At 41.9% G+C, this 17,010-nt stretch overlaps 1 protein-coding gene across 1 annotated transcript; it reads left to right on the forward strand.

Annotated features, from left to right (window-relative positions):
• The first annotated feature begins 14,855 nt into the window (after nucleotides 1-14,855).
• Nucleotides 14,856-16,690, forward strand: LOC127339331 (uncharacterized mitochondrial protein AtMg00810-like). Its single transcript, XM_051365195.2, has 2 exons — nucleotides 14,856-15,299; nucleotides 16,685-16,690. Exons 1-2 carry the CDS (start codon nucleotides 14,856-14,858, stop codon nucleotides 16,688-16,690), a joined length of 450 nt encoding a protein of 149 aa, XP_051221155.2.
• Nucleotides 16,691-17,010: the final 320 nt, after the last annotated feature.

The following is a 17,010-nucleotide window of genomic DNA, read 5'->3' on the forward strand; positions in this document are numbered from 1 at the left end:
TTCAAATATTTGTTCGGAGTCCCGGATGAGATCCCGGACATCACGAGGAGTTCCGGAATGGTCCGGAGAATAAGATTCATATATAGGATGTCATTTTATGTGAATTAAAATGTCGCGGAAGGTTCTATGGAAGATTCTAGAAGGTTCTAGAAAAGTCCGGAAGAAACCACCAAGGAAGGTGGAGTCCACATGGGACTCCACCTCAATGGCCGGCCAACCCTAGTGGGGGAGGAGTCCCAAGTGGACTCCCCCTTAGGGGGCCGGCCACCCCCCCATATGGGAGGTGGAACTCCCACCTCTAGTGGGAGTCCTAGCTTGGCTAGGTTTCCCCTCCATATGGAAGGTTTTTGGTTCGGGTCTTATTCGAAGACTTGGAGACCAACTCTTGGGGTTCCACCTATATAATGAGGGCCAAGGGGGAGGGGTCCGGCCACCTCAAACACCACCAAGGTGGCCGCACCCCATAGTGGCCGGCGCCCCCCTCTCCCCAAACCCTAGCCGCCCCGCTCCTCCACTTCCCGCACGCTTAGCGAAGCTCCGCCGGATTTCTCCACCACCACCGACACCACGCCGTCGTGCTATCGGATTCAAGAGGAGCTACTACTTCCGCTGCCCGCTGGAACGGGGAGGTGGACGTCGTCTTCATCAACAACCGAACGTGTGACCGAGTACGGAGGTGCTGCCCGTTCGTGGCGCCGGAAGCGATCGTGATCAAGATCTTCTACGCGCTTTTGCAAGCGGCAAGTGAACGTCTACCGCAGCAACAAGAGCCTCATCTTGTAGGCTTTGGAATCTCTTCAAGGGTGAGACTCGATACCCCCTCGTTGCTACCGTCTTCTAGATTGCATCTTGGCTTGGATTGCGTGTTCGCGGTAGGAAATTTTTTTGTTTTCTATGCAACGTTATCCTACAGTGGTATCAGAGCCGTGTCTATGCATAGATGGTTGCACGAGTAGAACACAATGGTTTTGTGGGCGTTGATGCTCTTGTTATCTTTAGTTTGAGTACTTTGCATCTTTGTGGCATAGTGGGATGAAGCGGCCCGGACTAACTTTACATGACTGCGTTCATGAGACTTGTTCCTCGTTCGACATGCAACTTGTATTGCATAAGAGGCTTTGCGGGTGTCTGTCTCTCCTACTATAGTGAAGATTCAATTTACTCTTCTATTGACAACACTAGTATCACCGTTGTGGTTCATGTTCGTAGGTAGATTAGATCTTACTCGAAAACCCTAAACCACGTAAAATATGCAAACCAAATTAGAGACGTCTAACTTGTTTTTGCAGGGTTTGGTGATGTGATATGGCCATAATGTGATGATGAATATGTATGAGATGATCATTATTGTATTGTGGCAACCGGCAGGAGCCTTATGGTTGTCTTTAATTTTCATGTTGAGTAGTATTTCAAAGTAGTTGTAATAGTTGCTACATGAGGTGAACAACCATGAAGCCGGCGCCATGAACCTTGACGCTACGCCGACGATGATGGAGATCATGCCCGTTGATGATGGAGATCATGTCCGTGCTTTAGAGATGAAGATCGAAGGCGCAAAGACAAAAGGGCCATATCATATCACATATGAACTGCATGTGATGTTAATCCTTTTATGCATCTTATTTTGCTTAGAACGCGACGGTAGCATTATAAGATGATCCCTCACATTAATATCAAGATAATAAAGTGTTCTCCCCTCGTATGCACCGTTGTAACAGTTCGTCGTTTCAAAGCATCTCGTGATGATCGGATGTGATAGATTCAACGATTCACATACAACGGGTGTAAGCCATGTTGCACACGCGGAATACTTGGGTTTGCTTGACGAGCCTAGCATGTACAGACATGGCCTCGGGACAACGGAAACCGAAAGGTTGAACACGAGTCATATGGATGATATGATCAACATGTTGATGTTCACCATTGAAGCTACATCATCTCACGTGATGATCGGTTTTTGGTGTAGTGAATTTGGATCGTGTACCACTTAACAACTATGAGGGATGTTGTATTAAGTGGGAGTTCATTAGTAATTAGATTAAAACATGAACTAATTATCATAAACATAGTTTGAGTAGTATTTTGAATTAATTTTGTAGTATTGGCATCCGCTTACTACTATGCGCTAGTCTTGTAATTGAGATAGAAATACTGTTAAAATCTAACAAGAAACTTTACGGTTTGGTACCGTATTGTTAAAGAATCAAGAATTAATTAAGTCCTATTGCAAACTTTTAGTAAACCTCACATTGTTGATTCAAAGAGTTATGGTTTCAATTAGTACCTAAAATTATCTTGTCTCCGTAAAACTTGAAGTTCAAATTTGTTTGAAAAGTAAGGAGCTGAAAATTTAGTTTTCAGAATAATCAAGGTATGAGATATATGTGATATCTAAGACCTTATTGCAAGATGATAGAATATAATTTGGTGAGACTACATAAACTCAAAAGTTTTATGGGAATGTATGAAGGTTGAAGACGCCAGACGTCACAATCCTCCAACTATTGGGGCACTAATGATATTCGCATATCCATGAAGTTATCATCCTTAGTATGCACCGTTGCTAAGACTCGTCGTTTCGAAGCATCACGTGATGATCGGGTGTTATAGATTCTACGTGTGCTTACAACGGGTGCAAGCCAGATTTGCACATGCGAATACTAAGGTTAAACTTTATGAGCCTAGCATGTACAGACATGGTCTCAGAAAGTTGTCATGAATTGATGGATAAAATTATGAGTGAAATTGTTCATCATATTACAAAGTTACTAATAGTGGAATCTAGAACACTTGTCATATGATGATCAACTTCAAAATAAGAACCTCAAGGTTATTGGTATTAGACCAACAAACTTAGAAGTTATTGATGTTGAAGTGTTTTTCTGAATAATGAGGAAAGCTAAAAGAGAAACTGCAAAAGATATTTTGGCAAAAAGAAAAGAAAAGACTAGAAGGTCTAGCTCAGGTGTATATAAATGATATACATATTATGGTTATATTCCTAGTTAGGTCACACAATGAAATTCTTGGGTATTAGTACCATATTAGTTGGTATGAAGTGTCATACAAAATAACGCAATACAAGAATACAATGGCCTAAGTGACTGACAAGGAATATGATAGGAATGCACGTCAGAAACAAAAATAAAGTGTTATTATGTTCGTCGTTGGCATTCTATCTAGCCCTTAGAATTTATAATAAAGAGCTTAATAAATTGTTATTTTGCTCTGGTCAATTACAATGAGTTGTTCAAATTATGACATTACTCCATGTACGATGGATAAGTTATTATAAATCTTAATGGTGAAACACACATACATAACACTGACGCTAAAATGTCATAAGGCAAATGATTTGAATTCCACTTATTTGTGGAACCGCCATTTAGGTCATGTTTGAAAGGAACGCATGAAGGAACTCCATGCAAATGGATTTTTGGAGTCATTTGATTTTTGAATCATTTGGCGCTTGCAAATCTTTTCTAAAGAAAATGATTAAAATACCGTTCATAGGCCAAGAGTTGAACGGGCAACAAACTTAGTGAAAAATACATGATGATGTATGTGGTTCACTAGGCATAGTTGTGTGCGGGAGATTCTTCTACTTCATGAAAACTTCAAACAATGAATTGAGTATATATATGTGGATATATTCGATAAGGAAGAAGTTTGAAACATTTGAATAGATTCAAATAAATTCAGCATGAAGTGGAAATCATCGTAATAGAAAAGTCAAATATCTATGATTGGATCATGGTGGAAATATTTGAATTACGAGTTTTAGCGAACATCTAAGAGAGTTATGAAGTTGTTCTACAACTCACGTTTCTTGGAGTATCATAGTGATGATGAAGTATCCAAAAGACGTATCCAAACCTTGTTGGATCAATGATGAGATAAAATATTGATGCCATTATATTTTGTGGATTTGCTTTAGTGACTACCGCTTTTACACTTAATAGAGCATCATCATGATCCGTTGAAATGACACCATACGAGTTATGGTATGGGTATGAATCCTAATAGTCTTTTCTTAAAATTTTGGTATGCATAGCATAAGTAAATAAGTTTACAACCAAAATCGGATGAATGTCTTTGTTGGTTATCCCAGAGAATTGATTGAGAATTCTTCCCACTATGTAGACAAAGACAAAAGTGTTTGTCAATGTTTCTTATTTCCAAGAAATTGTTTCTAGCGAAGTATTTGAGTGGGAGGACAATAGAACTTGATAAGGTTTATGAACCTGAGCATAATGATCAGAGTAGCACAGCATCGGAATTGGTTTCGGAAGTGGCCACGATGATCATGGCTCCCATGACTACAAAGTGTTTTAGCCATGGAGATCGAAGTACATATTGGACCTTGTAGGTATGGTTTACTTTGTGATCAAATAAATGATTTGTGGACAAAGGATTGATTTTGAACAATGATAAACCAACTACAAACAAAGAAGTTATGATGGGCCCTGACTCCGTTAAAATGGCCATACGCCATGAAATCCATAATAGATGAATACTTTTTGAAAGTAAATGGATCTATAGACTTGGATGAAATATCCTTAAAGAAGCTCGACTTGTCGAAAAATTGTTTACGACAAAGTTCAAAGAGTTGATTACGATAAGATTAGATCTTCCGTAGCAATGCTTATAGTCTATGTGGATTATTCTAGTAATCACTACATATTTCTTTTATGAGATATGCTAGTAGGATGGCAAAATACACTACTTAATAGAAGTATGTATACAAGATACAACCAATTGTTTTGCTAGTCCGTAGAATACTAGATAGGTATACGAACTTCAATTGGATGAAGTAAGTATTACGGAGATGGAATCTTCACCAGATGAAATAGTCAAAGAGTTTTTGATTTCATCAGAAATGATGAAGAGGCTTGCATTTGCAAGAAATTAAGTGGGGGCACTGAGACATATTTATAATACTTTATGTAGATGACATATAGTTGGTTATAAATAATGTAATTATATACTTGATTAAAATGTTTCATTGAAAATTAACTTCAATGAAAGGATATGGACTAAAACATATTTAGTGTCAAGATCTATGAAGATAGATTGAAACACATAATAAGTTTAAGTCAAAGTACATAGAATGGATATTGAAATAGTTCAATATAGAAATATTAAGAAAATTTTCTTGTCATGTGAAGGTTTAACAAGACTTGAGTGTATCTGACACTCGATGAGTAAAAACACATGAGTGATTTTAGATCACGAATAATATGTACAAAATCAGATATCTTGTGCTCTAAAATGTTATGAGCATATACCGGAATGATTCATAAGATGATCATGGGACGACAGTAAGAATATCCTTGAGTACTTTAGAAGAACTAAGGATATATATTTTTTTTTGTATGAAGAAATGACAAACAAATCGCTGTAAGGTGTTACACCGATATTGGTTTTGTCACATATAAAATATAATTTCAATCTCAAATTAGACTAAGTGTTGTTTAAAAGGTAGCACAATGAGCTAGAAGTTGTCTATGCTAGATTTAGAAGAGTTCTAAATATTGTGACGGAATCTACAAAAGAAGGCAGAGTATGTCATTGTTTTGACAAAGACAAAGGATGTTAAGTCAAGAGGTTCTTTGAGAACTTGGTGTATTTCCGACAGAGTCAGAACTTTGAAGCTATATTGTGTGTGACAATATTAGTGACATATTTCAGACCGCGGAATTAAGGTTCCACCAGAAGACCAAACATATTTAATGCCGACTCATTTGGAAATGAGTGATGCGTTGAGACGCAAATGAATTACAAAATACATACGGTTCTGAGCATGTCAGATCCGTTGACTACAACCTCTCCTGTGAGCAAAACATGATAAAGCACCAGAAGGCCAAGGTGTTATATCTTTACAAATGTAAACTAGATTATTGACTCTAGTGCAAGTGGAAGACTGAAGGAGATATGCCCTAGAGGCAATAATAAAGTGATTATTATTTATATCTTTATGTTTATGATAAATGTTTATATATCATGCTATAATTGTATTAACCGAAACATTAATACATGTGTGATATGTAGACAACAAAGAAGTCCCTAGTATGCCTCTTAAACTAGCTTGTTGATTAATGGATGATTAGTTTCATAATCATGAACATTAGATGTTATTAATAACAAGGTTATATCATTATATGAATGATGTAATGGACACACCCAATTAAGCGTAGCATAAGATCTCGTCATTAAGTTATTTGCTATAAGCTTTCGATACATAGTTACTTAGTCCTTATGACCATGAGATCATGTAAATCACTTATACCGGAAAGGTACTTTGATTACATCAAACACCACTGCGTAAATGGGTGGTTATAAAGGTGGGATTAAGTATCCGGAAAGTATGAGTTGATGCATATGGATCAACAGTGGGATTTGTCCATCCCGATGACGGATAGATATACTCTGGGCCCTCTCGGTGGAATGTCGTCTAATGTCTTGCAAGCATATGAATAAGTTCATAAGAGACCACATACCACGGTACGAGTAAAGAGTACTTGTCAGGAGCCGAGGTTGAACAAGGTATAAGAGTGATACCGAAGATCAAACCTCGGACAAGTAAAATATCGTGTGACAAAGGGAATTGGTATCGTATGTGAATGGTTCATTCGATCACTAAAGTCATCGTTGAATATGTGGGAGCCATTATGGATCTCCAGATCCCGCTATTGGTTATTGGTCGGAGTGAGTACTCAACCATGTCCGCATAGTTCACGAACCGTAGGGTGACACACTTAAAGTTGGATGTTGAAATGGTAGAACTTGAATATGGAATGGAGTTCGAATATTTGTTCGGAGTCCCGGATGAGATCCCGGACATCACGAGGAGTTCCGGAATGGTCCGGAGAATAAGATTCATATATAGGATGTCATTTTATGTGAATTAAAATGTCGCGGAAGGTTCTATGGAAGATTCTAGAAGGTTCTAGAAAAGTCCGGAAGAAACCACCAAGGAAGGTGGAGTCCACATGGGACTCCACCTCCATGGCCGGCCAACCCTAGTGGGGGAGGAGTCCCAAGTGGACTCCCCCTTAGGGGGGCGGCCACCCCCCCATATGGGAGGTGGAACTCCCACCTCTAGTGGGAGTCCTAGCTTGGCTAGGTTTCCCCTCCATATGGAAGGTTTTTGGTTCGGGTCTTATTCGAAGACTTGGAGACCAACTCTTGGGGTTCCACCTATATAATGAGGGCCAAGGGGGAGGGGGCCGGCCACCTCAAACACCACCAAGGTGGCCGCACCCCATAGTGGCCGGCGCCCCCCTCTCCCCAAACCCTAGCCGCCCCGCTCCTCCACTTCCCGCACACTTAGCGAAGCTCCGCCGGATTTCTCCACCACCACCGACACCACGCCGTCGTGCTGTCGGATTCAAGAGGAGCTACTACTTCTGCTGCCCGCTGGAACGGGGAGGTGGACGTCGTCTTCATCAACAACCGAACGTGTGACCGAGTACGGAGGTGCTGCCCGTTCGTGGCGCCGGAAGCGATCGTGATCAAGATCTTCTACGCGCTTTTGCAAGCGGCAAGTGAACGTCTACCGCAGCAACAAGAGCGTCATCTTGTAGGCTTTGGAATCTCTTCAAGGGTGAGACTCGATACCCCCTCATTGCTACCGTCTTCTAGATTGCATCTTGGCTTGGATTGCGTGTTCGCGGTAGGAAATTTTTTGTTTTCTATGCAACGTTAACCTACACGAGGTGGCCAGGAGGGCAGGCGGCGCGGCCCCACCCTTGGCCGCGCCGCCCTGTCTCCTGGGCCCCTCGCGTCGCCCCCTGACCTACCCTTCCACCTACTTAAAGCCTTCATCGCGAAACCCCCAGTACCGAGAGCCACGATACGGAAAACCTTCCAGAGACGCCGCCGCCGCCAATCCCATCTCGGGGGATTCAGGAGATCGCCTCCGACACCCTGCCGGAGAGGGGAATCATCTCCCGGAGGACTCTACGCCGCCATGGTCGCCTCCGGAGTGATGTGTGAGTAGTCTACCCCTGGACTATGGGTCCATAGCAGTAGCTAGATGGTTGTCTTCTCCTCATTGTGCTTAATTGTCGGGTCTTGTGAGCTGCCGAACATGATCAAGATCATCTATCTGTAATTCTATATGTTGTGTTTGTTGGGATCCGATGAATAGAGAATACTATGTTATGTTGATTATCAATTTATATCTATGTGTTGTTTATGATCTTGCATGCTCTCCGTTATTAGTAGAGGCTCTGGCCAAGTTTTTACTCTTAACTCCAAGAGGGGGTATTTATGCTCGATAGTGGGTTCATGTCTCCGTGAATCTGGGGAAGTGACAGAAATCTCTAAGATTATGGATGTGTTGTTGCCACTAGGGATAAAACATTGGTGCTATGTTCGAGGATGTAGTTACTGATTACATTACGCGCAATACTTAATGCAATTGTCTGTTGTTAGCAACTTAATACTGGAAGGGGTTCGGATGATAACCTGAAGGTGGACTTTTTAGGCATAGATGCATGCTGGATAGCGGTCTATGTACTTTGTCGTAATGCCCAATTAAATCTCACTATACTCATCATAATATGTATGTGCATGGTCATGCCCTCTTTATTTGTCAATTGCCCAACTGTAATTTGTTCACCCAACATGCTGTTTATCTTATGGGAGAGACACCTCTAGTGAACTGTGGACCCCGGTCCAATTCTCTATACTGAAATACAATCTACTGCAATACTTTGTTCTCTTGTTTTCTGCAATCAATCATCTTCCACACTATACATCTAATCCTTTGTTACAGCAAGCCGGTGAGATTGACAACCTCATTTGTTTCGTTGGGGCAAAGTACTTGGTTTGTGTTGTGCAGGTTCCACGTTGGCGCCGGAATCCCTGGTGTTGCGCCGCACTACATCTCGCCGCCATCAACCTTCAACGTGCTTCTTGGCTCCTACTGGTTCGATTAAACCTTGGTTTCATACTGAGGGAAAACTTACCGCTGTACGCATCACACCTTCCTCTTGGGGTTCCCAACGGTCGCGTGCTGTACGCGTATCAAGACTGTTTTCTGGCGCCGTTGCCGGGGAGATCAAGACACGCTGCAAGGGGAGTCTCCACATCCCAATCTCTTTACTTTGTTTTTGTCTTGCTTAGTTTTATTTACTACTTTGTTTGCTGCACTAAATCAAAATACAAAAAAAAATTAGTTGCTAGTTTTACTTTATTTACTTTCTTGCACTCTATATCAAAAACACAAAAAAAAATTAGTTACTTGTTTTACTTAATATCATGCATGTTTTTATTTCACTAGTTAAGCATAATGGAAAACAACAAAAATATGAGAGATCTTTATGAACTTTATCTTGAATTAGGACATGATGTGTTTGAAGAGAGAATTAAAAAACCCATGGAACTTTATATGCATGCTAATGGGAATGTTATTAATATGAATGCTTTGAACACTATTGTTGCTAATGCTATGGAAAATTCTAAGCTTGGGGAAGCTGGCTTTGATGAGCATGATCTTTTTAGTCCCCCAAGCATTGAGGAGAAAATTTTCTTTTATGATTACAATATGCCTCCTATATATGATGATAGCCACTTTGTTGAATTTGCTCCCACTACAACTAATAAAATTGATTATGCTTATGTGGAGAGTAATAATTTTATGCATGAGACTCATGATAAGAATGCTTTATGTGATAGTTATATTGTTGAGTTTGCTCATGATACTACTGGAAATTATTATGAGAGAGGAAAATATGGTTGTAGAAATTTTCATGTTACTAAAATACCTCTCTATATGCTGAAATTTTTGAAGTTACACTTGTTTTGTCTTCCTATGCTATTCACTTTGTTCTTCATTGACTTGTTTATTTACAAGATTCCTTTTCATAGGAAGCATGTTAGGTTTAAATTTGTTTTGAATTTGCCCCTTGATGCTCTCTTTTGCTTCAAATACTATTTCTTGCGAGTGCATCATTAAAACTGCTGAGCCCATCTTAATGGCTATAAAGAAAGAACTTCTTGGGAGATAACCCATGTGTTTATTCTACTACAGTACTTTGTTTTTATTTTGTGTCTTGGAAGTTGTTTACTACTGTAGCAACCTCTCCTTATCTTAGTTTAGTGTTTTATTGTGCCAAGTAAAGTCGTTGATAGTAAGGTTCATACTAGATTTGGATTACTGCGCAGAAACAGATTTCTTTGCTGTCACGAATCTGGGTAAAATTCTCTGTAGGTAACTCAGAAAATTATTCCAATTTACGTGAGTGATCCTCAGATATGTACTCAACTTTCATTCAATTTGAGAATTTTCATTTGAGTAAGTCTGGTGCCTCAATAAAATTCGTCAATACGAACTGTTCTGTTTTTGACAGATTCTGCCTTCTATTTCGCATTGCCTGTTTTGTTATGTTCGATGGATATTTCGATTCCATTGACTTTCAGTAGCTTTGTGCAATGTCCAGAAGTGTTAAGAATGATTATGTCACCTCTGAACATGTATATTTTAATTTTGCACTAACTCTCTAATGAGTTGTTTTGAGTTTGGTGTGGAGGAAGTTTTCAAGGATCAAGAGAGGGAGATGATACAACATGATCAAGGAGAGTGAAACCTCTAAGCTTGGGGATGCCCCGGTGGTTCACCCCTGCATATATCAAGAAGACTCAAGCGTCTAAGCTTGGGGATGCCCAAGGCATCCCCTTCTTCATCGACAACATTATCAGGTTCCTCCCCTGAAACTATATTTTTATTCCATCACATCTTATGTGCTTTGCTTGGAGCGTCGGTTTGTTTTTGTTTTTGTTTTGTTTGAATAAAATGGATCCTAGCATTCTTTGTGTGGGAGAGAGACACGCTCCGCTGTAGCATATGGACAAGTATGTCCTTAGGCTCTACTCATAATATTCATGGCGAAGTTTCTTCTTCGTTAAATTGTTATATGGTTGGAATTGGAAAATGCTACATGTAGTAAATTGCTATAATGTCTTGGATAATGTGATACTTGGTAATTGTTGTGCTCATGTTTAAGCTCTTGCATCATATGCTTTGCACCTATTAATGAAGAAATACATAGAGCATGCTAAAATTTGGTTTCCATATTTGGCCTCTCTAAGGTCTAGATAATTTCTAGTATTGAGTTTGAACAACAAGGAAGACGGTGTAGAGTCTTATAATGTTTTCAATATGTCTTTTATGTGAGTTTTGCTGCACCGCTTCATCCTTGTGTTTGTTTCAAATAGCCTTGCTAGCCTAAACCTTGTATCGAGAGGGAATACTTCTCATGCATCCAAAATACTTGAGCCAACCACTATGCCATTTGTGTCCACCATACCTACCTACTACATGGTATTTCTCAGCCATTCCAAAGTAAATTGCTTGAGTGCTACCTTTAAATTTCCATTCTTCACCTTTACAATATATAGCTCATGGGACAAATAGCTTAAAAACTATTGTGGTATTGAATATGTACTTATGCACTTTATCTCTTATTAAGTTGCTCGTTGTGCGATAATCATGTTCCTGGGGACGCCATCAACTACTCTTTGTTGAATATCATGTGAGTTGCTATGCATGTTCGTCTTGTCTGAAGTAAGGGCGATCTACCACCTTATGGTTAGAGCGTGCATATTGTTAGAGAAGAACATTGGGCCGCTAACTAAAGCCATGATCCATGGTGGAAGTTTCAGTTTTGGACATATATCCTCAATCTCATATGAGAAAATTAATTGTTGCTACATGCTTATGCATAAAAGAGGAGTCCATTATCTGTTGTCTATGTTGTCCCGGTATGGATGTCTAAGTTGAGAATAATCAATAGCGAGAAATCCAATGCGAGCTTTCTCCTTAGACCTTTGTACAGGCGGCATAGAGGTACCCCTTTGTGACACTTGGTTAAAACATGTGCATTGCGATAATCCCGGTAGTCCAAGCTAATTAGGACAAGGTGCGGGCACTATTAGTATACTATGCATGAGGCTTGCAACTTGTAAGATATAATTTACATGATACATATGCTTTATTACTACCGTTGACAAAATTGTTTCTTGTTTTCAAAACCAAAGCTGTAGCACAAATATAGCAATCGATGCTTTCCTCTTTGAAGGACCATTCTTTTACTTTTATGTTGAGTCAGTTCACCTATCTCTCTCCACCTCAAGAAGCAAACACTTGTGTGAACTTTGCATTGATTCCTACATACTTGCATATTGCACTTGTTATATTACTCTATGTTGACAATATCCATGAGATATACATGTTACAAGTTGAAAGCAACCGCTGAAACTTCATCTTCCTTTGTGTTGCTTCAATACCTCTACTATGAATTATTGCTTTATGAGTTAACTCTTATGCAAGACTTATTGATGCTTGTCTTGAAGTACTATTCATGAAAAGTCTTTGCTATATGATTCATTTGTTTACTCATGTCATTTACATTGTTTTGATCGCTGCATTCACTACATATGCTTACAAATAGTATGATCAAGGTTATGATGGCATGTCACTCCATAAATTATCTTTGTTTATCGTTTACCTGCTCGGGACGAGCAGAAACTAAGCTTGGGGATGCTGATACGTCTCCGACGTATCGATAATTTCTTATGTTCCATGCCACATTATTGATGATATGTACATGTTTTATGCACACTTCATGTCATATTTGTGCATTTTCTAGAACTAACCTATTAACAAGATGCCGAAGTGCCAGTTGCTGTTTTCTGCTGTTTTTGGTTTCAGAAATCCTAGTAAGGAAATATTCTCGGAATTGGACGAAATCAACGCCCAGGGTCCTATTTTGCCACGAAGCTTCCAGAAGACCGAAGAGGAGACGAAGTGGGGCCACGAGGTGGCCAGGAGGGCAGGCGGCGCGGCCCCACCCTTGGCCGCGCCGCCCTGTCTCCTGGGCCCCTCGCGTCGCCCCCTGACCTACCCTTCCGCCTACTTAAAGCCTTCGTCGCGAAACCCCCAGTACCGAGAGCCACGATACGGAAAACCTTCCAGAGACGCCGCCGCCGCCAATCCCATCTCGGGGGATTCAGGAGATCGCCTCCGGCACCCTGCCGGAGAGGGGAATCATCTCCCGGAGGACTCTACGCTGCCATGGTCGCCTCCGGAGTGATGTGTGAGTAGTCTACCCCTGGACTATGGGTCCATAGCAGTAGCTAGATGGTTGTCTTCTCCTCATTGTGCTTAATTGTCGGGTCTTGTGAGCTGCCGAACATGATCAAGATCATCTATCTATAATTCTATATGTTGTGTTTGTTGGGATCCGATGAATAGAGAATACTATGTTATGTTGATTATCAATTTATATCTATGTGTTGTTTATGATCTTGCATGCTCTCCGTTATTAGTAGAGGCTCTGGCCAAGTTTTTACTCTTAACTCCAAGAGGGGGTATTTATGCTCGATAGTGGGTTCATGTCTCCGTGAATCTGGGGAAGTGACAGAAATCTCTAAGATTATGGATGTGCTGTTGCCACTAGGGATAAAACATTGGTGCTATGTTAGAGGATGTAGTTAATGATTACATTACGCGCACTCCTTAATGCAATTTTCTGTTGTTAGGAAATTAATACTGGAAGGGGTTCGGATGATAACCTGAAGGTGGACTTTTTAGGCATAGATGCATGCTGGATAGCGGTCTATGTACTTTGTCGTAATGCCCAATTAAATCTCACTATACTCATCATAATATGTATGTGCATGGTCATGCCCTCTTTATTTGTCAATTGGCCAACTGTAATTTGTTCACCCAACATGCTGTTTATCTTATGGGAGAGACACCTCTAGTGAACTGTGGACCCCGGTCCAATTCTCTATACTGAAATACAATCTACTGCAATACTGTTCTACTGTTTTCTGCAATCAATCATCTTCCACACTATACATCTAATCCTTTGTTACAGCAAGCCGGTGAGATTGACAACCTCGCTGTTTCGTTGGGGCAAAGTACTTGGTTTGTGTTGTGCAGGTTCCACGTTGGCGCCGGAATCCCTGGTGTTGCGCCGCACTACATCTCGCCGCCATCAACCTTCAACGTGCTTCTTGGCTCCTACTGGTTCGATTAAACCTTGGTTTCATACTGAGGGAAAACTTGCCGCTGTACGCATCACACCTTCCTCTTGGGGTTCCCAACGGTCGCGTGTTGTACGCGTATCAAGCCCTCGCCATCACCACCTCCTGCAGCCCCCTCTCGGATTACAACACGGAGTCGTACAGGGATTGTTCAGCCGAAGAAACACACAGATGGCATCGTGGCTTGGTTTGCCACCTGTCGTACTCATGGCGTTTCTGATCCTACTCTTGAGCCTTCCACTTATAAAGAGGCTCTTGGCATTCCTCACTGGCGTACAACTATGGAAGAGGAACATCGTGCACTCCTTCAGAATGAGACCTGGCAGCTCGTTCCTCCTCGTCCTGGTCTTAACATCATTGATTTCAGATGGGTGTTCAAGGTCAAGCGCCGTTCTAATGGCTCCATTGAGCGATACAAAGATCGTCTTGTGGCTAAGGGGTTTAAGCAGCGTTAGGGTCTGGACTATGAAGACACTTTCAGTCCGGTGGTTAAGCCTACCACCATTTGGTTGCTCCTTTCCTTGGCAGTAACTAAAGGTTGGCATCTTCGACAACTTGATGTTCAGAATGCGTTTCTCCATGGAGTACTTGAGGAGGAGGTTTTTATGCGTCAGCCTCCGGGTTTTGTTGATCCTGCTCAGCCTCAACATCTATGTCGCCTTATAAATGCGCTCGATGGCTTAAAACAGGCTCCTCGTGCATGGTATGCATGCCTTGGTACTGATCTTCGTGCTCATGGGTTTGCTCCCTCTACAACTGACACCTCTCTGTTTATGCTTCACCGACTTGCACTGACGATGTATTTACTGGTCTATGTCGATAACATCATTCTAGTGAGCTCTTCTAGTTCTGCTGCTGATCTCCTTATTCAGAGTCTTCGGTCGGAGTTTGCTGTGAAGGATCTTGGTCCTCTTCGCTACTTCCTTGGTTTGGAGGTATCTCCAGTATTCGAAGGACTTTCTCTCATGCAGAAGAAGTATGCTCTTGATCTCCTTCGTCGTGTTGGGATGCTTAAGTGCACCCCTGTCTCTACGCCCATGGCTGCTACTGAAAAGCTGTCATGTTCAGATGGGGATCTTCTGTCAGCTGAGGATGCCACCCGGTATCGTAGTATTGTTGGAGGCCTGCAGTATCTTCTTGTCACTCGTCCTGACTTGTCCTATGAGGTCAACAAGGTCTGTCAGTACATGCAGTCTCCTCACTCTCCTCATTGGGATGTTGTCAAGCGAATTCTGCGCTATGTCAGCTTCACTGTTTCTCATGGCGTGCATCTTCGTGCCTCTTCTTCCAGCTTTCTATCTGCATTTTCTGATGTTGATTGGGCTGGAAACTCTGATGATCGGCGATCCAAGGGGGGGGGGGGGGGGGGGGCATGCCATATTCTATGGTCCGAACTTGATCGCCTGGAGTGCTCGCAAGCAAGCCACAGTGTCACGGTTGAGTACGGAGTCAGAGTACAAGGCACTTGCTAATGTCACTGCTGAACTCATATGGATTCAGTCATTGCTTTGGGAGCTTGGGATATCACAGGATCGTCCACCAGTTCTTTGGTGTGATAATATTGGTGCTACATACTTGTCATCGAATCATATCTTCCATGCTCGGACAAAGCATATCGAAGTCGATTTTCATTTTGTGAGGGAACGTGTTTCTTAGAAGCTACTACATATCCGGTTCATCTCGTCAAAGAATCAACTCGCGGACATCTTCACCAAGCCGTTGCCATTGCCGCTATTCGAGGTCTGCCGGCGCAATCTTAACTTGTTGGATACCGTTAAGATTGAGGGAGGATGTTAGATATATAGTATAGTTGTTTATACCTGTATTATACGGTATTGTATTTGTACATGTATAATTCCTCCTATAAATATAAAGTCAGGCCGAACCCTAAGGGTATCGAGCCAGTTCCCCTCACGTTACGTTTTACATATGTTCTCCCCTTTCATAACGACATTGCATTATTAACTATTCTAGCTAAGCCATGGATGATGATACTATTAAAGTAGCAGTAGCACACTAGCACGGGATCATGTCAAAGAGAAAGAAAAGGCAGCAGTACAAGATTCGCGTGGTCGCGTGATCAACAAAAGCGCCGGAACAAAACATGACCGGAAGCGCAGCACCAATCCGGGGCAGGAACAGGAAGTACTACACAGCACCGACAGAGGGTCACGCAGGACCGCCGCTCCCATTTGCTGCTGGCCAGACCAGAGGATTTCACTGCAGCCGACGACGGCATACATCATCCTGCTTGGATCGATCCAACACGCTGGTATCAGCCAGCAAGAAGGGTGTGATACGCGTATATCCAACTGCACACATCACATGGTTCAGGATTCGGGCAGACCTGAAGAGAGATGCAGGAATATATTTTCCTTTGTTTCTGAACTTGTTGCATCTTGTGGCAAGGGTGTCGGCAAAGCAATCAAGTTCGGAAGCTCAGTTTATAACTCAAACAATTGGCCATAAAAGTAGCTACCAAGTAGGTCAAATAATCAGTAAACTGACATATCTAACCGGACAAGCAATAATACACATAATCGGCCGCAATAACTAACTAAGTCTAAAAAACCTTTTCTGTAATACAGCTTACTTACTGGGAATCAAGATTTCTGTCTGCATGCAGTGCTAAGAGCATCTTCAGTCGTTATGCTCGGAGCGTCCCATGTGGGGCAGGGACGGGCTCGGGGCGCCGGACACCGTATCGGGCCGCGTCGGACAAAAAACTGGTTGGGGGACGCGGCTGGGAATGTTTTTTTTTGTCCGGCGCGCCCCAAATCGCTTTGGGGGACGGTTTAGGGGACGCGACATCGAAAATGGGCTTGCACCAGCGCGCCCCAAATAGCGCCGGCCGTTTTTCGAGCCCAATAAAAGCGCCGGCAACCCCATGCCGGACCCTTCGCGAAGGGCGCGGATTGGACGTGCCGGCGCCTCGTGGCACAACGGTTTTCG

Source organism: Lolium perenne, chromosome 3 (assembly GCF_019359855.2).
Source record: "Lolium perenne isolate Kyuss_39 chromosome 3, Kyuss_2.0, whole genome shotgun sequence".
Lineage (NCBI taxonomy): Eukaryota > Viridiplantae > Streptophyta > Magnoliopsida > Poales > Poaceae > Lolium > Lolium perenne.